The sequence below is a fragment of the Bos taurus genome, chromosome 3, assembly GCF_002263795.3.
Source record: "Bos taurus isolate L1 Dominette 01449 registration number 42190680 breed Hereford chromosome 3, ARS-UCD2.0, whole genome shotgun sequence".
Lineage (NCBI taxonomy): Eukaryota > Metazoa > Chordata > Mammalia > Artiodactyla > Bovidae > Bos > Bos taurus.
The window spans coordinates 93,137,982-93,159,601 of record NC_037330.1 but is presented as its reverse complement, the minus strand read 5'-3'; the positions used below and the strand labels follow the sequence as shown (position 1 = coordinate 93,159,601).

The window sequence follows — 21,620 nt, the reverse complement described above, 5'->3', positions numbered from 1 at the left end:
CAGCGCAGAGTGCAGTTCTGGGGGCCCACAGAGTCATCCCATGGAAAGAAGTCCAGGGATGCAGGGTTTAGGTGAAGGTGAGGTGGCCTGGAGGCACGTGCAGCCCCTCAACTTGCTGGGGGTCAACAGGTTGGGCCGGGACCACCACACAAAGCCTGTGAGCCCACTCTGTGCTCCCGAGGGGCTGAGCATCCAGGCAGAGGACCTTCAGGCTTTGGGCTGCTCAGAGTTCCTGGGCACTGAGTGGGCATGACTGATGGGGTCTGTCCCATAGCAGATGCTGGGATGCTAAGGGGGCTGGAGGCAGGCCTGGGAGCTGGAGCAGAACCCTCCTCAGGGCCTTGGTCCCTGCAGGCTTGCCTAGAGGTGGCAGACTGGCCCAGTGTGTCACCGTCACCAGCGGGGCCAGAGCTGGCCAGAAGAAAGCAGCCCCCAGCTCAGAGCAAAGAAGAACGTCTGCCAGGCAGAGCTGCCCCACAGAGGATCACATGTCCCGGAAGTGGTGGCCCCCCACCACTAGAGGTGTGTAAGCATGCTGCTGTTGAGCCCAGTAAAGAGCAGCTTCCTGATCCGTATGGAGCAGAGATGTGCCACAGGAAGAGTTATGATAGCTGGACATTTGATCTGTCATAGGTGATTAGGCCTTAAGGAAGGAAGGATGCTCCCAAGATGGATTCTATAGCCTCTAGCCCTATAGTGGGAGGGGGAGCCTAGGGCCCTTCCCAGACTCTTCAGACTATGACCCTGGGAGGAAGATGGAGGTAGTTCAGGAGTGGAGCCTGGGAGGCAGGTGATTGTTGTCGTTCAGCCGACTCTTGGCGACCCCATGGACTGCAACACGCCAGGCTTCCCCATCCTTCACTGTCTCCTGGAGTTTGCTCAAACTCACGTCTATTGAGTCAATGATGCCGTCCTACCATCTCATTCTCTGCCGCTCCCTTCTCCTCCTGCCTTCAGTCTTTCCCAGCATCAGGGTCTTTTCCAATGAGTCGGCTCTTCACACCAGGTGGCCAAAGTATTTGGAGCTTCAGCTTCAGCATCAGTCCTTCCACTGAATATTCGACTTGATTACCCTCCTGATTCTCTCATCCCCTCCCCCAGCTTCATGGGCTCCATGGTGCAAAACCCTGGGGCTGTATCTTCTCCCCAAAGTGCATCCAGAGCAGGCTGTGTGGCCAGGGTCCTCTGTGTTCCCTGTGAGCCTCCTAGAGACACTGTGAGGCTGAGGAGAGCGAGGGAAGGAGAGTCTGAAAACTTCTTGGGCACATCCCCTGCTTAAAGCAAAGCATTCACAGATGGGAGCCAGGCTGGCTGAAGAAATGTATTTCTTTTGTGAGGACTGACCTGAGAGTCCTGCCTGTAGAACCCAGGCTATGAGCAGAGTGGTCTGTCCACACCGTGGTTCCCAGACAGGCCCCTGGGCAGCCCAGCACGTGCTCTGCTTCCTGCATGTAATGGCTCAAGCAGGCCTGTCCTCGCTCTGGACACCAGGACAGGCTCATCCACACTCTGGCTGCCCAGGCAGGCCCATCCACACACTGACAGCCCAGACAGACCTGTCTACACTCCAGCTATGCAGACAAGGCTGTTTACATTCCGGCTTCCTGGACAGCCCCGTCTGTACTCGGACTGCCCAGACAAGCAAGTCTGCGCTTTGCCTGTATTAACCCAATAAAGAAATGCTGGTTTGGGTATGGTCACTAAGCCCACAAGCCTTGAAAAACAAAATACCTTTATTTAGTTATCACTGAACTTGAAAACACAGAAAGGAATAGAAAATCTAACTCCTCTTCATCACATGGGCTTTGGGGTGGGGGGTGGGGAGTGCTGACCCCAGGGCCATCTGGGCAGCTTGACTGAAACATCCCAGGTGAGTCTGCATCCCCAGTCCTGGCTGGCTCACCTGTCCAATGGGAGACTAGCCCGGGGGTTTCTAGGGGCCTTGAAGCTCTGGTGAAGACATCTTCATCTCCACATCAGATGAGCTTTATGAGACAGAACCGCTAGGCCAGGAGATGGGACGGGCTGTGGCACGTGGAAGGCAGTGGGTCTCGGCTTTAGGCTGGGCCCGTCCTTGGGGAGAGCTGTTGGTCTGAGGCCACGTGTTATGGGGCTGGGTGGGGGCGGGCCTGGGCTGGGGCGCAGCTGGGGCAGAACCAGGACATTGCTATGTCCTCATAAACTGAAAGCAGTGATGGCTCTGGGGCTCCTGGAGGGGGCAGAGCCTCCCTCTCAGCATCTGACCCTGCAGCCATCCCTGTCCTCTGGCAGGGAGTGGCCAGGGCTTGAAAGCCTTGAACTAGAGTCCTAGTCCTGATATCACTTGTTCCGAGACCTGGGGCACGTGTTTTCAGCTCTCAGAGCCTCAACTTTGTGATCCAGAAAGTGGGGACCGTACCCCTGCCTGCCACCTGCACAGGCCAACCCAGTGGAAATGTCACAGTCGGGGCTCAGGCTACGCCTGCCTGTAACTCTCCAGCTGGGACCCCCACGTGCAGTCTTTCCCCTTCCTTACACTCCACTTTCCGTCAAGTGGAGCCCATTCTGGACCCTCAAGGGTGGGGAGATAGTGTGAGTCTGGCCCTTGTGCTCAGGAAAGTAGTGAATTGAGATCCTGCCCTTGGCCCCTAACCCTGGAGGCCTTCCCCAGGCCCCGCAGTTCCTCAGGCTCAGACATTGGTCTCGAGCTCGCTGATCTCAATGGTGCAGTGGTCCAGACTGGCGGTGGCTGGTTCCTCATCCTGCTCCACCTGGACGGGGACGTGGTGGGGACAGGAGGGGCCCAGGGTCAGCTCTGCAGCCTCAGCCACGCTCTTCACACAGCCATTCTGCTGGGTTGCCACGATCTCCTGGAGGCTCACGGGCTTGGTCTCACAGGGCAGTGGTTTCTGGGGAGAGGAAACAGGTCTTGGCAGCAGCAGGAGGGACTGAGGTTAGACAGTAGGGAGGACTGGACAGGCAAAGGGCTGGGGACAGTCTGATTGGTTTTCCTACAGACATGCTGTGAGACCTTGCTAGGTCATAGGGCCTCTCTGGGCTCCAGTTTCAAGTTGTCCTGCCTCCTGGGACTGTCTTAGGAGAGGGGGCACCTGCCCCCTGGGATCCAGTGTGGGAGTGGACAGCTCCCCTGCCTGAGCCTCAGCGTCCTCCCCATGGAATGGGACAGCCACTCCAAGTAGTTGTTGAAGGAGCCCTGAGGACCATGAAGCTCCCAGCAGACGTGTGAACACTGGCCTTGTTGTCAACAGGACACGAGGGTATGGCTCCCTGAGGTTGCTGTGTTCACCGCCGGCCATGGTGGGTGTTCAACAATCAGTTGTGAGAGGAGTCTGTCACCCGGGTGCCCGTGAGCAGACCAAGGTGTGGAGGGATCGGTGGAAGGCTGCCCCGCTGGTGGGTAGCTGATGTGCTGCCCTGCCCACCACTCCTGGCTGCACCCTTGGGCCTTTGGGCAGCCTGGCTGGAGGGAGACGGTGTGCTCACCTCGGTGCCCGTGTCCTGAGCGAAGTCTTTCCGGCAGACGTGAGCCATGATCCCAGCAGCCAGTGCGTCACCCAGCACATTAATCATGGTGCGGAAACGGTCCCTGGTGGGCCAAGGTGGGCGGTGAGCAGCAGGCCCTCTGTTGTAAGGGGAGCTGGGAGAGGGCGGTGCTCACAGGACGGGTGTCTTCCTGGTCCTCCCGGCCCAGCACCCCCTGGCGGTGCTGAAGTGGGTGATGCAGGCATGTGGCTGTGTGGTGCCTCAGGGCCTGTGTGTCAAAGGGCTTGGGCTAATGCTCTGCTCCCACCCTCCTGAAATTCTTTGTAGTATTTGGACAAGGGATCCTAGGTTTTCACTTTTGAAAACTGGGCCCCACAGATCATGCAGCTGGGCAGGTGTCAATGAGTACCCACTGTGCCAAACCATGACAGCTCCCCAGTCCACTGTGAGCGCCTGCCTCCCAGGGGACAGGAGAGGGTGGGGGGAACGGCACTCACAGAGCCCAGTCGATAGCGATGATGAGGGTGATGTCGTCGGTGGGAAGGCCCACGGACGTGAGCACGATGACCATGGTGACGAGCCCGGCCTGGGGGATGCCAGCTGCCCCGATGCTGGCTGCGGTGGCTGTGATGCTGCAGGAGAGGGCAGAGAGCATTGTTGGGCCCTGGGCCCAAGGAGGAGGCCAGAATGCCAGAGCCTCTGGGGCCAGCATTGTGGAGCAGGCATTATTAGGAATGCCACAGCAGGGCATTCTTGGGGCAGGGGCATGCCTCTGCCCAAGGTACTGTGGTCCCAGAGGCTGTATCCCTGGCCTCAGCAGAACGTCCTAAGAAGTCTGTGGAAAGCCCTGTGTCTGGGTTGGGAAGATCCCCTGGAGGAGGGCGTGGCAACCCACTCCAGTATTCTTGCCTGGAGAATCCATGGACAGAGGAGCCTGGCGGGCCACTGTCCCTGTAGGAGTCCAGGAAATTGTCCTGGCACTGGGAGTCCAGGCTCCCATCATCCACTGGCACTGGGTCCCCAGGGTCAGACTTGTACCCTCAGGCTGGCATGTGAGGCCTTCCCCTTCACCTCTGTCCTCTCTTGGCACCATCCCCCAGCTCCGGCCACACCAGCAGCCCCTCCACTGTCCTCAGTCCCGCCTCTGGCCTCTGCTTGCCCTGTGCCTGCCTGCAGTGCTTCCTGCTATGCATGTCCCCGCTGCAGGCCCTCCTCTGGGCCCTAGCTCCCCAAGTTGCTCAGAGCTCCCCACCTGCAGGGCAGCCCTGGGGAAGGAGCCTGGTGCCCTGAATCATGAGACCCCAGCACTGACTTGCTGTGTGGCCTGGAATGAGCCCCTTGCCCTCTCTGGGCCTCAGAGACCGCATGAGATATGGGAGCTCAAGACTCCCAAAAGCCCTTCCAGAGCAACCATCCCCCATCCACAGTGGGTGCAGGGCGTCAGGACCACACCTGATGGTGATGATCTGGCCGAAGTCCAGCTCATAGTTGTTGACCTGGGCAATGAAGATGGCAGCCACGGCCTCGTAGAGCGCCGTGCCGTCCATGTTGATGGTGGCGCCCACGGGCAGCACAAAGCGGGCAATGCGCCGGTCGATGTGGTTGTTCTCCAGCAGGCATTTAAAGGTGATGGGCAGTGTGGCTGAGCTGTGAATAGAAGGGCCAGTGTCTGCCCATCACCCTCCTCCAGGATGGTCAGGGCCCCCAGGGTGCCAGCTGGTCGGTAACAGAAGCGACCCCCCCAACCCCCAATGCCAGGCAGCTGGCCCATCTAGGGTGAACAGACTGAAGGAGCTTTTAAAATAGTCATGTGGCCAGACTTGCCCAGGCTCAGGGCCTTAGAGACCCCCTGTGCACACTGGTCAGGAAGGCAGTGACCGCCAGCAGAGCATCTGATAGGTGCCAGGTGCTGTGCTTTACACCTCATGGCTTCCTGCTAGGAAGGTTTTGAGTTCCTTTAACAGGTAAAGAAATGAAGCCCAGAGGGGAGGAGGGGCTGACGCCATGTCACATGACTATGCAGAGTGGAGATGAAGTGGTCAACAGCAGGGCCCTGGCTGGGGGCACTGACTTAACAGGTTCCAGCTTCCCGCTAGCTTAGTGGCCGTGGCACCTCCTCAACTTGTACGTGCCATAGTTCCCTTGTCCCAGACAATCGGTGCACTATGGAGCTATTAGGATTCAGCAAGAGAGCGCTTAGAATAGCGTCTACATATCGTAGTGGCTTCCCTGGTGGTTCGGGCTTCCCTTGTGGCTCAGCTGGTAAAGAATCTGCCTGCAAGGTGGGAGACCTAGATTTGAACCCTGGGTTGGGACGATCCCCCGGAGAAGGGAAAGGCTACCCACTCCAGTATTCTGGCCTGCAGAATTCCATGGACTGCATAGTCCATGGGGTCACAAAGAGTCGGACACGACTGAGCGACTTTCACTTCACTTCCCTGCTGGTTCAGACAGTAAAAAATTTGCCTGCAATGCAGGAGACCCAGGTTCAGTCCCTGGGTGGGGAAGATCCCCTTGAGGAGGGCATGGCAACCCACTCCAGTATTCTCGCCTGGAGAATTCCGGGGACAGAGGAGCCTGGCGGGCTACAGTCCATAGGATCGCAAAGAGTCAGACACGATTTAGTGACTTAGCAAGCACACATCGTAGGTACTCAACCAATGGTAGCCCTGGCTCTTGTAGCTGTGTTGTTACTGAGCTCCCAGGAGCAGAGTTGGGCCTGAAATTCAGGTTTGCATAGCCCCACAGCCCTTACTCCCCACAGGTCACTGCCTGGGAGGCCCAGGTACACTTGCCAGAGCCCCTCATGGGCCCCAGGCATGCTGGGCCCGAGGCTGCTGTTCCTGTAGGAAATGGCGAGGGCTGCTGGTACTGGTGGGGCTTAACCAGCGGCATGGGGGCCAGCAGCTGCTCGGGGCTTCATCTTTCCCTCTCGCCTCCTCCCTCTGCCCTGGATGGGGTTCCCAGACAAGGCTTCTAGGGCTTTTCCTCATTGGTTCTGCTCCTCCCGAGTCCTGCATGAGGTGCTTCTGCTGCCAAGGGTGGGTTATGTGGCTGCCGGGGAAGGAGGTCTGTGGTGGCCCTTATTTCCATTTTACAGACTGGGGGACTGAGGCCTAGGGAAGAGAAGGCAGTAAGGGATGGAGGGAAGAGCCAGACCTTTGAGGCCAGAGACATGGGCTCAGGTTTAGGTGAGTTCCTTCGTATAGAGCTTGGACACTCACTGTGGGGAGAACCACTGTTTCTTCACAGGGTTAGATGCCCGGTAAATGACCACCTCCTTCCCTCTCCTCACTCAATAGCAGAGTTTGCATGACTTCATCTCCCTGGGTCTTCTGCACTCAATTGCGGTTTGGGATGCTTGAGGTCAGGTGTTGCTTCACCAAGCCCAGAATGGCCTTAGTGGGTTATCTCCATTAATCACACCACAACTCTACATGCCAGAGGCCACAGTGATCCCCAGTCTGTATATGAGGAAACTAACCCCACCACCCAGGGAGGTGGAGTGACTTGCCCGCAGTCACAGAGCTAGTGGGTAATGGAATCATGACTCAGATTCCCACTGTCTAGAGACACTGCCAACGTTGTGACAGGGCTACCTGCCAGTGCCAGTAACCAGGCAAAGTCCCTGAAGAGCAGAGGGCCTGACTCCAATGGAAGCACCACGTGGCAGTGAAAGGCGGTAGAGACTGCAGACTCATCACTCTTCAGCTCTGCCTGCGCCTGACACGTGGACACCAACCCCCACGTGGACTGAGTGAGCCCTGGGGATGCAGAGGAGGGCTGGCTGCCATTCGGGAAGGTAGGGGCTCATGCATTTCAAGAATAGGTCTTGTTACCACATCCTCTCCCAAGTTTGTGAAGTAGGTCACATCGACACTTTCCATGGTTCCATGGCTACAGACAAATGATGGCTGGACAGAAGAATAGCTTTCAGCCATGGTCTCCTCCCTGACACCTTCACCACCCAGGGCTACCTGGAGGAGGTGGCCAGTGCGATGAGCAGGGCCTGGAGGATGCCGCGGATGAAGACGATGGGGTTCTTTTTGGTGATGAAGAAGTAGAGCAGGGGCAGGATGAAGAGGCCATGAACGACCAGCCCGCACACCACGGTGACTGCATAGAAGCCCAGCTTCTTTCCTACGGTCGTGGGGTTGTCCATCTCCAGGATCTTGCCAGCGATGAGAAACACGATGCCAAAGGGGAAGTACCTGGGGTGGGCAGGGCAGCCGGCTCACCACCAGGCAGGCAAAGACCCTGGGAGGCCCGGGCACTACATCACTGCCAGGCCTGTCTGCCCTGAGCCTCCCAGGACTCTTGTGAGGATAGAATGTGACTATGTACCTGGGTACCTGGCATACGGTGTCACTAATGCCCCCTTAACCAGTCCAGCCATGCACAGCCTTCACCCTTCTGCCTTCTTCTGCAGGCCCACATTTCAGCCCAGCGATGAGACAGCCTCTATGGCTGACCTTGGCAGGCCTCTGCCTTACCCTATCTCACTGTGCAGGGTTGGACTAGAAGATTCCTAAGGTCTGAACTCTGAGCCAAGGAGTGGCAGCTGGCTGTCACTTCCAGGGTCTCCTTTCTCCAAAAGCTGAGCTAATGAGGCCCCAGGAGATGGGGAAACAGCCTGAGAGGTCAGGAGGATTAGCTCTTGGTTTGCCTCCAGGGGGCCTGTCGGGGCCAGAAGTGGCAGGCCCGGGGCTGGGACTTGGCCTGGGCAGGGCTGGGGGTATCCTCCTGTGCAGCTTTCTGCTCATTCCTACGGGACCACGGGGTCCCTCCAGCTGCCCAGGACAGGGCTGGAAGGGGGTGGAGTAGGTAGGAGTCCACCCTCGACCCCCACGACGAGGCTCACCACACAGCCACGGCCACGATCTTCATGACAGACTCGTTGAGGCACTGGCAGAAGCTGACCAGCGGGGCCCCGCTGTCACCCATGCGGCCCAGCATGATGCCTGCGGAGGGCGGGGACACGGCAGATGACACCTGGCAGAGGGAGGCAGACCTGCCTGACACCTGCATGAGCCAGCACGTGCTGGGGCTAGGCACGGACGGACCACGGGCACACACAGATCTCAGCGCCTGGCCGACAGCCCAGCAGCCTCTGCCACCCGGCGCTTCCCCCCTGCTTCCCCTCCCTTCCTGGCCTCCCCGCTGGAGAGGGCTGTGACCTCCCCACGGGGCTCCATCTCTTCCTCCTCTCTACCCAGCTGCACGTGCCACCTTCTAAAGATAAAAATGCTCCCTGCCAACACCCCCAACTGACTTTCCTGCACACAGAGACCGTAACCAACAGCCCACCCCTCTCACCTTGGCTCAGGCCCCACTTAGCCTGGCCATGCCTCTAACTCCCGCCTCTGTCTGCCCCCCGCTTTCCCTTCCTCACTCTGTTCCTGCATCCTGCCTTCTTCACATTTTTAGACTACCTCAAGCTCTTGGCTGTGGTGGGGCCTTTGTCCACTCAGTTCCTGATGCCTGAAGCCCTGGTCTGGAGGCCTGCACCTCCCCAACTCCCCCTTGGCAGACTCCCCATTTATTCTCTAACACATCTCTTTCTGATCCCCTCATATCACTTATTATAACAGTCATCCACTGTGTTGTTCTGTCTCCTCCAATAGAAAGTTAACCCATGAGGGCAACTTATCATTGAATGAATGAACAAGGGAATGAATGACAAAGCCTTTTCCAAAGCCCCTGTCACCCTCCCCTTGGGGTTCTGAGCTCATGCAGATAACCACAGTTAGGTCACTCCTGGAACAGTGACAAGCACCTGCTCTCCCACTGGTGACACAAAAATGGAGAGCATAATACACTCTGTGTCTGCCTTCATGGAGCTGACTGTTGCCGTGTCCAAGAGGTTCATCCACTGACTCAGCCAGTGAGGGGCGGGATCTGGATCCTGGCCTCTGGAACCCCAGGGAAGAGCTCTTTCCCTGCCCAGGATGGTCTGAACCCATGCGGAACAGGGAGCAGCTACCACGGGGGAGGGGAGTGGAGGGGCCCTACCGGGGTGGGCAGGAGAGGCCAGAGAGGCAGGTGACACTGGGCCCAGCTCTGTCCATCTGGCCTGTGGAAGCCTGGCTGAACTCAGAGCCAGGCTCCCCGCTGACTGTCCCTCCCCAGCTATTCCTGCTCCTCATCAAGCTCCCTGTTCCACCCCCAGGCTCTGGCTGGCTTAGAGCAACTGTACATGCGGAGGGTGGCAGTGGGCTTCCTCCCACAAGCAAGGCCAAGGCCACCTTAGCATCAGCCACATCCCAACACCAGGGAGAAAACGGGGAAGGAGGCTCAGTGAGGGGAGCAGCTGCATGGTATGCTCACTCACACTCAGGCGGGGGCACACAGAGACATCGACAAGGCAAGAGGACACACGAAAAATAGTCATTGACACGCGGACAGTGACGTGCTCAGTAAACAGTGAAACGAGTTGAAGGCTCTCAAACTTTTCTTTAGTTCTGCTAATAGATGTCCTTTTAGTATGCTCCCAGCCCTAAGAGAGTGGTGATGGCTGGGGAAAAGGAAGAAAGTCCAGGGCGGGGGACAGATTATCAGAGGTGCTGAGGATGTTTCCAAACACTGTCCTCTCATACACCAGGGTCTCTGAGGTCCTGGCCCCTCTGTGTGCCCACCTGGCCTTTTGACCAGGATGAAAAGAGCTCCATTCCCCATTGTCATTCATCTGCCCATCCACCCATCTTTCCCAGTCTACCGAGCACCTGCTCTAACCAGTCACGTGGTGGCTGTGGGGCTACACGGAGACCAAGACCTGTGTCTGCCTGCATGGGATGTACACAGCTGCCACGCAGGCATTGAACAGCCACACTAACAAGTAGGCAGTTGTATTGGGTCAAATGTTTAAGGAATAACACAGGGCATCTGACTGGGGTTAGACTTTTCCCCAGGATGGGATACTAATATTAAGCCCCCTCAAGGATGAGGAAAGTGTAGCGGAGAGCGAGGGGCAGGAGCAGCCTGGCTGAGGGAGGTGCCTTCCAGGGACCGACAGGCAGAGCGGCTGGGGAAGTGAGCCGGCCGAGAGAGGCACCCCTCTCCGAGCCAGTGGAGGCTTTACATGGGGACTCAATGACCCTGTGAGGAGGACACACAAGGACAGGGGACTCTTGGGGCAGTTTTTCCAGAAACCAGGTGAGAGATGACAATGACCTTGGCTGGGGCAGTGGGCAGAAGGAAATGCGGAGGCTGGAGAGATTTCAGAGGCAGACCTGATGGGATTTGGGTGTGAGTTGAAGCAGAAGGCAAAGTAGAAAGTAACCCCCAAGTTCCTTGCCTAAGAAACCAAGAAGATGGGAGAATTAACTTGAGAAGAAAACCCTGTGTAGGAGTTGGAAGCTGGAGAGCGCTCCACTAGGCCCAGGGCTGGGGCTGGGGGAAGGGGCTGATAGGATTTTATAGTGAGGCTCCTGGTGACCCCTGGCATGACCTAGAAGGACGAGGCAGGACTGACAAGCTAGATAGTTGTGGAGGGGTTAGGAATTCCTAGACTCCAAAAAAGAAAAGGACTTCACTGGTAGCTCAGTTGGTAAAGAATCTGCCTGCAATGCAGGAGATGTGGGTTCGATCTTTGGTTGGAAATATCCCCTGAAGAAGGAAATGCAGCCCACTCCAGCAATCTCACCTGGGAAACTCCATGGACAAAGAAGCCTGGTGGGCTACAGTCCACGGGGTGGCAAGAGTTGGACACGACTTAGTGACAAATCACTGCTACCAAAGAAGGAAGAAGGCTGTGTGCATATGTCGGTGGGGGTGGTCAAGGGGGGGACGCTGCCGGCAGAGGCATATCCAGAGGTTTTGTAAGATCTGAAGTTTGCACAGTTGGGTGCCTTCTTCAAGAAAAAGAACACAAAATTTAAAAAAGGAAAAAGTATACAGGCCTTAGAAGGGACCTGTGCAAGTTAAACTTCACCAGCTTCATGATAAGTAGCCTGTGGTGGGCCTTGGGGACCCAGCAAAGGAAAAGGTATGGTCACGGGCCCCCAGAAATGGCACAGACAGGTCTGCAGAGAGAGGTGCCCACTGAGAAAGCCCTGTGGTTGAGGGTGGAAGGGAAGAATGAGGGCTTTAAACAAACAGCTGCTGGCAAAGTCAGAGGCATGGCCTTCTCAGAGAGAGGACCATCATCCCTGGAGGCAAATAGCACCCAGGGATGGGGAATTCCCAGTGAGGAACAGCAGCTCCAACTCAGGGAGGGCTAGGGACATACCCTTGTCCCTGGGTAATGGAATAGGGACTTGAGTCACTCCCTCGGAAAAGGAAAGGAAGGAACCTCCTGGAGATGGGGAGACTCCAGGCTATTCAGGTTACTGGACAGGGGATGCAGGGAGGGGTAAACGCAAGGAGGGCCAGGCTTCCTGGGGTGGTGGGCAGCACATACCCATGGTGGCAGAGAAGATGACAATGCCCAGCACGTTCATGCCATCGCTGGTACCAGGCTCTGACTTGTAAACGACTTCTGGAGGGGGTGTCAGGTCCAGGGCGAAGTTCTGCACATGAGAGTCATTCTCCCCCTGGACCCCATAGATGAGGATCCGCCGAGAAGGGGCCTCCTCTGATGCCACTGTGGGGGACTTGACAACGGGGGTGGTCTTGGTGCGATACTGGTGGGCGACACCCCAACCAGGAATGAGTCAGGAGTAAGCGTAATATCAACAACAATAATAATAACATCTTGGAAGCACATCTGTATCCACTCATGAACTATGTGATTGACAGTAACCCTGTGACATAGGCAGGACAGGGATTATTAATATTTTACCAAAAAGCAAAACTGAGATTTGTTCATTCATCCACACACTACCCAGGCACACCTCCCTCCATCCCTCCTCCCCTCTTCCTTCTGTGCATCATCACACCTACCTGTGATAAGTCACTTCAGTCATGTCCGACTCTGTGAGACCCTGTGAACTGTAGCCCACCAGGCTCCTCTGACCATGGAATTCTCCAGGCAAGAATACTGGAGTGGGTTGCCGTGCCCTTCTCCAGGGGATCTCCCCAACCCAGGGATCAAATCCGCGTCTCTTATATCTCTTGCACTGACATTCTTTACCACTAGCGCCACCTGGCTGGGACCCTCTCTAACCATCCATCCATCTCTTACACAGATAATCTGCCTGGATAATCCTCCATTCACCTGTTTGTCCTCCTTCAGCCACCCACTATCCATCTGCCTAACAGCCAGCCAGTCCTGCCTCGCACTGAAGGAAACTTGCACCTTCTGTTAGGAAAGCTTAGTTTGCCCCGAGCTTTCTTGAGATGAGACGCCAGCTGGGGAGAGCTACATCCGCTACCCCTCTTCCTCAGCCCCCAGGACATGGCCAAGTCTTTTCTTCTCATTCCTCAGGTACTATGAGCCCAAACAAGGGCTGCCATCTTCCTACCAGGTATCAATAAAGCAAAGTTTCTGGGGGTGGGTGGAGAAAAGGAACCACTCAGGAAATATACCTAAAATTTCAATGCTTCAGTTCCCTCATCTGTGAAGTGGGGTCTTCATAGTTACTCACCTCATTAGGTTAAATGAGATGATGTATGTAAAGTGCTGACAGTAGTGCCTGGCACACGGTGAGCCTTCTGTAACCATTACTGCTATTACCACTACCACCACCATCACCATCATAACCACCGTCATCATCCCAGTGTTGAACACTCTGTGCCAGGTGCTGATTCTTGAAGGATGGGTAGGAGTTTGCCAAAAGATAGAGGCATTTCAGATGGGGTACAAAGTAGAGCAATGTTCTCTTTCTCTCTCACATCTTCAGTAATTGCCCATCACTGTTGGGATAATATCCAAACTCCCTAGCCTAGCATTCAGGGCCCTTCACTACTTGGCTCATTTCATAGATGAAGACACAAGAGGTGAGGGAAGATACAGTGATTAGCTCAGGCTTTCACAGCTCCTTATTTTGGGGCCTCTCCTCCATCTCTCACCCACCTCTTGTGCGTCTCCAGGCTCAATACGGGGCCCACCACAGGGAAGCTCAGGAAATGCTTGTTGGACTGAGTCAACCAACAGACTGACATTTTAGAAGGGAAATTATTAGAAGTGCAAATAAGGATTGGTGTACAAGATTGTTGGAAACTGACCTGACTATTCATAAGCTCCAATTCTTTAGCCACTTGATGTGAAGAGCCAACTCACTGGAAAAGACCCTGATACTGGGACAGACTGAAGGCAGAAGAAGGAGGCAGCAGAGGATAAGATGGTTAGATAGCATCACTAACTCAGTGACATGAATTTGAGTGAACTCTGGGAGACAGTGGAGGACAGAGGAGCCTGGTGTGTTACAGTCCATGGGGTACAGAGTCAGACATCACTTAGTGACTGAATAACAACAACAAGGCTGTTTTGGTAAACAACCAAAAGGAGAAATAGGCAAATAAATTACAGCCTCTGCTTACATCAGGCTATGACATCATCACTAAGTGTTGTATTTTTTGCTGTTGTTCAGTTGCTCAGTCGTGTCCCACTCTTTGTGACCCCAAGGACAGCAGCACACCAGCCTTCCCTGTCCTTCACCACCTCCTGGAGTTTGCGCAAACTCATTTCCATTGAGTCAGTGATACCATCCAACCATCTTATCTTCTGTCACCTGCTTCTCCTCCTGCCTTCAATCTTTCCCAGCATCAGGGTCTTTTCCAATGAGGCGGCTCTTTGCATCAGGTGGCCAAAGTATTGAACTTCAGCTCCAGCATCAGTCCTTCCAGTGAATATTCAGGATTGATTTCCTTTAGGATTGACTGCTTTGATCTCCTTGCAGTTCAAGGGATTCTCAAAAGTCTTCTCCAACATCATAGCTTGAAAGCGTCAATTCTTTGGTACTCAGCCTTCTTTACGGTCCGACTCTCACATCCGTACATGACTTGTATTTTTAAGAAACATTAATAACCATGTAAAGTGCTCATGAAATAATGGGAGTGGGGGAAGAAAGCAAGATGCACGCTGTGTGTGTACTATGATCCTAATTTTATTTTTTAAAACATTTCAACAGAGAAAAAAAGACTAGAAGCATACCATCTACTATCACTATTGTTAGGTCCTGGAACTACAAGTATTTTTATCCTCTGCTTTGGGCTTCCCTGGTAGCTCAGCTGGTAAAGAATCTGCCTGCAACGCAGGAGACCTGGGTTCAATACCTGGGTTGTGAAGACCCCCTGGAAAAGGAAACAGCTACCCACTCCAGTATTCTGGCCTAGAGAATTCCTTGAACAGAGGAATCTGGCAGGCTACATACAGTCCATGGGGGTCACAAAGAGTTGGACACAACTGAGTGAATTTCACTTATTTATTTTAGTATTTCCCTAATATTTTACAGTGAGTGTTATTACTGTTTTTATTACAGGAAAGGGTTATTTTAAAAAGAAAGAGAAAACAGGCTTTGATGCCAGCAGGTCTGAGTTCACCTACTAGTTCTGCCATTTACTAGTGATTTAACCTTGGGCAAATCCTTTAATCCTCCGGAGTCTCAGTTTCCTCATCCAGGAGATGTTCTGGTCCTAGCCCAGGGTAGGGTTATTGTGAGGACTGAGAGAGACCCTGTGCGTGAGCATGGGCATAACCGAGGGCAGAGCCAGCACTCAGTGGGGGCTTCCTTCTCCCCTCATAACTCTTCCTCGTGAAAAGTCAGAACCCAGGGCAGGCGTACGGCCACAGGAGGCTCAAAAGAACTAGGTCTTCCCCTGACCCCCCGCCCCTCTCCTGTAGCATCCCACCCCCAGAGACAGGGAGACTAACCAGCCAAGCCAGGCCCAGGCTGGCCCTGCCTGCCCACCCTCCATCACCCAGGAACCCACTCACCTGCTTGAATGTGGCTTCCACCAGGTTGGCTGGGAACATGTTCCTGAGAAGAGAATTAGTAATTGAAGAATTCCAGGACAGGAGGGCCCTTGGGGTCACCTGAACACCTCCTTTGGCAGTGGAGGCCTTCCATGACCCCGCCCCACCTGCCCCTGCAGCCTTGCCTCTTTCCATCACTCCAAGACTTTACGCTTCAACACCAACTGCATATGGTTTCCCAAATACGCTGTGTACTTTTCCAACTCCAGGCCTTTGACTGCTGTTCCTTCTGCCTGAAATGCCCTGCCTACTTCTCTGGCTGATTCCTACACCAGTCAAGCAGAGACCAAACCTTTTGCAACTGCTCCAGGCAGACTCCTTGGCCCTTCCCCTATAGTTACCTACGCTCCAGCACGCTGCTGGTGGCACTAGTCAGGTGTCTGCCTCCCCGTTGACTGGCCTCCTTGAAGGGGGGACTTGGTCATTCATATCTTATCTGTGGCTCCCAACACAGGACCTGGCATATAAATCAGATCATTATTCTTGTTAACATAATCTTCATCTTCTAAAGCAGGAGGGGGTCTTGCCCTACCAGATGTGAAAACATACTATAAGTATGCAACTCTCAAAACAGTGAGATACTGACAACCATCAACAGAAAAATCAATGTAATGGAGCCTATACCTGGAGACAGAACCTGGGACATCTTAGTATTTCATATCCTATAGAAGTTGCTTCACAGATCGGTGAAGAAAAGAAGGACCCATTCTAGAGAACTGCATAGCTGACCAACTATTCAGAAAAAGAAACACCAGGTCTTGGAACTTCCCCGGTGGTCCAGTGGCTGGGAGTTTGCTTTCCAGTGCAAGGGGCACATCAAAGCTGTATATTGTCACCTTGTTTATTTAACTTATATGCAGAATATATTATGCAAAATGCCAGGCTGGATGAATCATAAGCTGGAATAAAGATTGCCAGGAGAAATATCAACAACCTCAGATATGCAGATGATAACACTCTAATGGCAGAAAGAGAAGAGGCACTAAAGAGACTCTTGATGAAAGTGAAAGAGGAGAGTGAAAAAGCTGGCTTAAAACTCAACATTCAAGAAACTAAGATCAAGGCATCTGGTTCCATCACTTCATGGCAAATAAATGGAAAAAATGGAAACAGTGACAGATTTTATTTTCTTGGGAAGTAATTTCAAAATCACTGTGGACAATGACTGCAGCCATGAAATTAAGACACTTGCACCCTGGAAAGAATGTTTTGACAAACATAGACAGTGTATTAAAAAGCAGAGACATCATTTTGCTGACAAAGGTCTGTCTAGTCAAAGCTGTGGTTTTTCCAGTAGTTATATATGGATGTGAAAATTGAATCATAAAGAAGGCTGAGCGCTTAAGAATTTATGCTTTTGAACTATGGTGCTAGAGAAGACTTTTGAGAGTCCCTTGGACTGCAAGGAGATCAAATCAGTCAATCTTAGAGGAAATCAACTCTGAATATTCATTGAAGGGACTGATGCTGAAGTTGAAGCTCCAATACTTTGGCCACCTGATGTGAAGAGCTGATTCATTGGAAAAGACTCTGATGCTGAGAAAGATTGAGGGCAAGAGGAGAAGGAAGTGACAGAGGATGAGATGGTTGGATGCCATCACCAACTCAATGGACATGAGTTTGAGCAAACTTTGGGAGACAGTTTGAAAGCAGGGAAGCCTGGTGTGCTGCAGTCTATGGGGTCACAAAGAGTCAGACAACCCTTAGCGATTGAACAACAGCATGGATTGCAAGTTCAGTCCCTGGTTGGGGTGCTAGGATGCCATGCATCTCACAGCCAAAAAATCAAAACATGAAACAGAAGTGATACTGTAACAAATTCAATAAAGACTTTAAAAATGGTCCCCTTAAAAAAAAAAAAAAACTTTAAAAATAAACCCTAGATCTTTATGCTGTTGTTTTTGTTTAGTCACTAAGTCATGTTGGATTCTTTGTGACCCCATGGAGCCCACAAAGCTTCTCTGTCCAGGGGATTTTCCAGACAAGAATGCTGGAATGAGTTGCCATTTCCTTCTCCAGGGGATCTTTCCAACCCAGGATCAAATCCATGTCTCCTGCTTGGCAGGCAGATTCTTTACCACTGAGCCACTTGGGAAGCCCTAGATCTTTATGTACACTGCACCAAAATAAATCCCAGATGGCTGAAAGAAATAAATAATTTAGAAAATAAAACCATAAATATCTAGAAAAAATACAGATTAATATTTTATCAGATCTCAGGATGTGGAAGGACTTCTAAGAACAAAATGAGCAATTAAAATAAATCAGTAGATTTTACTTCATTAAAACTAAGAACTCCTAAGTGCAGCTTAGTATCCTGGATTGGATTCTGGAACAGAAAAATAGGACACTAGTGGAAAACTGGTGAAATCCAGTGAAGCAATTTAGTTAATACTGTTGTACTAATCTCATGTCTTACTTTTGACAAATGTGCTAGATGTAGGTTACTAACGTCAGGGGAAGTTGAGCAGAGCTGGGAACTCTCTGTACTCTGCAACTTTTCTATAAACCTAAAATCAGGCCAAAATCAAAAGCTAAAAAATTAAGAAGCTCTTTAAGACAGATTACAATACAAATAAAATAATAAAGCAAACAAACTGGGGAAACTATACAACAAAGTGTTACCATCTTCAATCTTTAAAAGAGTTTTTACAATTCTTGGCCTTGTTTCCACGTTCACTCTCTGTGTTTTCTCGCCAGAACATCAGCTCCCTGGAGGGTGGGATCTCTGCTTTGTTCTCTGCTATGTCTCTAGCTCCTGGAAGAGTGCCCAGCGCATAACAGGCACTCAGTAAATATTTGCTACATAAATAAATGGACCACAAAAACATTAATACCTCAATAGAAAAATGATCCCCTTCATGGATCACAGACTTGTCATGGCAAAAGGGCTTGCATGACTCTATTAAGCTGTGAGCCATGCTGTGCAGGGCCACTAAGATGGATGGTCATAGTGTAGAGTTCTGACAAAACATGGTCCACTGGAGGACGGAATGGCAAACCACTCCAGTATTCCTGATGTGAGAACCCTATGAACAGTATGAAAAGGCAAAAAGATATGAAACTGGAAGATGAGCCCCTCAGGTTGGAAGTTGTCCAATATGCTACTAGGGAAGAGTGGAGGGCAATTACTAATAGCTCCAGGAAGAAAGAAGCAGCTGGGCCAAAGCGGAAACAACACTCAGTTGTGGGTATGTTTGGTGGTGAAATTAAAGTCCAATGCTATAAAGAACAATATTGCATAGGAACCTGGGATGTTAGGTCCATGAATCAGGGTAAATTGGATGTGGTCAATCTTCCAAACAGGAGATGGAAAGAGTAAACATCGACATCTTAGGAGTCAGTGAACTAAAATGGATGGAAATGGGTGAATTTAGTTCAGGTGACCATTATATCTACTACTGCAGGCAAGAATCTGTTAGAAGAAATGGAGTAGTCCTGATAATCAACAAAAGAAGAGGCTCCAAAGCACTTTCCAAAGACAAACTTGCACACAAAGGTCATAGTCACTGTTTGATGGTCTGCTGCCCATCTTATCCACTACAGCGTTCTGAATCCTGGAGAAACCATTACATCTGAGAAGTATGCTCAGCAAGTCAATGCGATGCACGGAAAACTGCAATGCCTGCAACCAGCACTTGTCAACAGAATGGGCCCGATTCTTCTCCATGGCAACGCCTGACTGCAAATCACACAACCAATGTTTCAAAAGTTGAATGAGTTGGGCTACAAAGTTTTGCCTCATCTGCCATTTTCACCTAACCTCCTGCCAACCGATTATCACTTCTTTAAGCATCTCAACAACTTTTTGCAAGGAAAATGCTTCCACAACCAGCAGGAGGCAGGAAATGCTTCCCAACAGCTCATTGAATTCTTAAGCATAGATTTTTACACTACAGGAATAAACTTATTTCTCATTGGCAAAAATATGTTGATTGTAATGGTTCCTATTTTAATTAACAAAGATGCGTTTGAGCCTAGTTATAATGGTTTAAAATTCACAGTCTGAAACCACAGTTTTTTTTTGTACCAACCTAATAGAACTAATAGAACTTCTCCCTGGAGAAGGAAATGGCAACCCACTCCAGCACCCTTGCCTGGAGAATCCCAGGGATGGGGGAGCCTGGCAGGCTACAGTCCACGGGGTCGCAAAGAGTCAGACACAACTGAGTGACTTCACTTTCACTTTAATAGAACTAACACCAAAAAAAGATGTCCTTTTCATTGTAGGGGTTTGGAGTGCAAAAGTAGGAAGTCAAGAAATATCTGGAATAATAGACAAGTTTGGCCTTGGAGTACAAAATGAAGCAGGGCAAAGGCTAACAGAGATTTGTCAGGAGAACATGTTGGTCAACCCTTTGGTAAACACCCTTTTCCAATAACACAAGAGATGACTCTACACATGGATATCACCAGGTGGTCAATACCAAAATCAAATTGATTATGTTCTTTGCAACTGAGGATGAAGAAGCTCTATACAGTCAGCAAAAACAAGACCTGGAGTTGACTATCACTCAGATCATGAACTCCTTATTGAAAAATTGAGGCTTAAATTGAACAAAATAGGGAAAACCACTAGGCTATTTAGATATGACCTGAATCAAATTCCTTATGATTTTACAGTAGAGCTGATGAATATATTAAAGGGATTAGATCTGGTAGACTGCCTGAAGAACTATGGACCAAGGTTCATAATATTGTACAGGAGGCAATGACCAAAACCATGCCAAAGACAAAGAAATGCGAGAAGGCAAACTGGTTGTTTGAGGAGGCCTTACAAAAAGCTAAGAAGAGACGCAAAAGGCAAGGGAGAAAGGGAAAGATTTACCCAATTGAATGCAGACTTCCAGAGAATAGCAAGGAGAGTTAAGAAAGCTTTCTTAAGTGAACAATGCAAAGAAATAGAGGAAAACAATAGAATGGGAAAGACTAGAGTTCTCTTCAAGAAAACTGGATATATCAAGGGAACATTTCATTTAAGTATGGGCACGATAAAGGACAGAAACAGTAAGGATCTAACAGAAGCAGAAGGGAGTAAGAAAAGGTGGCAACAATACACAGAAGAACTGTACAAAAACAGTCTTAATGACCTAGATAACCACAATGGTGTGATCACTCATCTACAGCCAGATATCCTGGAGTGTGAAGTCAAGTGGGCCTTAGGAAGCATTACAACGAACAAAGCTGGTGGAGGTAACGGAATTCCAACTGAGCTACTTAAAATGCTAAAAGATGATGCTGTTAATGTGCTGCCTTCAGTATGTCAACGAATTTGGAAAACTCAGCAGTGGCCAAAGAATTGGAAAAGGTCAGTTTTCATTCGAATCCCAAAGAAGGGCAATGCCAGAGGATGTTTGGTGACATGGACTCCCTCGCACGGTTCTGGCAGCAAACTATAAAGCAATTTTCAATTTACAGTGAGGGTTTCTGCCTTTATAATCTGCCTTAGGAATCTATCCTAAGTCAGAGATGCTCACAAGGATTTTTGTTCCTGTGCTAGCACTTCCCTGAACAGCCCAGAGCCTCGTGTTCATGCTGCGTCCTCTACCTGGACCCTCCTTCCTGCTCACTCTTGTTCTTGGCATGTCTCTTCTTTTGCAAGACTCAGCTCAGATATCCATGGAGTTATACATGTGAACACAAGTGTGGGTTTTTTTTCTTGACTTTACACCCCAGCAGTCAGTGTTGAGAAGCAGAAACTATAACTTTTTTTCACTGCTGTTAAAATACAGGTTCAGGGTAACCTGTATTTTATGTGGCGGTTAGAAGAGGACTTACAATGAGCTGCCAAGGCAGAAAACTGGTAGAGAATGGCCATGGTTTTCCCCGCTGATTTCAGCATTGTCACAAGGGAGAGGGAAAGCAGGGTTAGGAGCTGAGATTGCAGAAGCTCACCTGAGGATTTTTTTTCAACAAGTGATAAGCAAATTTCTGCCACCAGAACAATGGCTGCCAGCAAGGGCTTTGGAAATCAAGCAGAGCCAAAGCTCACACTAGGCACGCTGGCCTGAGCACTCGTGACCAGAATGATGTCCATATTGCGCCAGTGATAACGTTCAAAAACGTCTCCTGGGTACAGTCCCAGTAGGTTCAAGTGACTAGATGTTTCTCTAATAAAACTTAGAAGGAAAGCCACTGTTGCCTGAGCAGAAACCAAGAGCATTCAAAAGGCCACATGTAAGAAAGCGAATGGAACTTACACCTCATGCGTTCATCTCTTTACAACATCCTTAATAATGGAAATAATTTAAAATATGTGCTGTGGCAGGGATGACTAGCTGTC

The 21,620-nt window shown here is 51.2% G+C and overlaps 1 protein-coding gene across 1 annotated transcript in view; it reads right to left on the bottom strand.

Annotated features, from left to right (window-relative positions):
- Positions 1–2,669: 2,669 nt before the first annotated feature.
- SLC1A7 (solute carrier family 1 member 7) overlaps positions 2,670–21,620 on the bottom strand; it is a 51,028-nt gene continuing 32,077 nt past the window's right edge. Inside the window, exons 4-11 of the mRNA NM_001205904.2 lie at positions 15,299–15,341; positions 11,882–12,104; positions 8,345–8,444; positions 7,461–7,694; positions 4,936–5,130; positions 3,981–4,115; positions 3,484–3,586; positions 2,670–2,888 (exon numbers count right to left, since the gene is read on the bottom strand). Of these exons, the coding sequence (NP_001192833.2) occupies positions 2,670–2,888; positions 3,484–3,586; positions 3,981–4,115; positions 4,936–5,130; positions 7,461–7,694; positions 8,345–8,444; positions 11,882–12,104; positions 15,299–15,341 (1,252 nt within the window). The remainder of the gene's footprint in view (positions 2,889–3,483; positions 3,587–3,980; positions 4,116–4,935; positions 5,131–7,460; positions 7,695–8,344; positions 8,445–11,881; positions 12,105–15,298; positions 15,342–21,620) is intronic.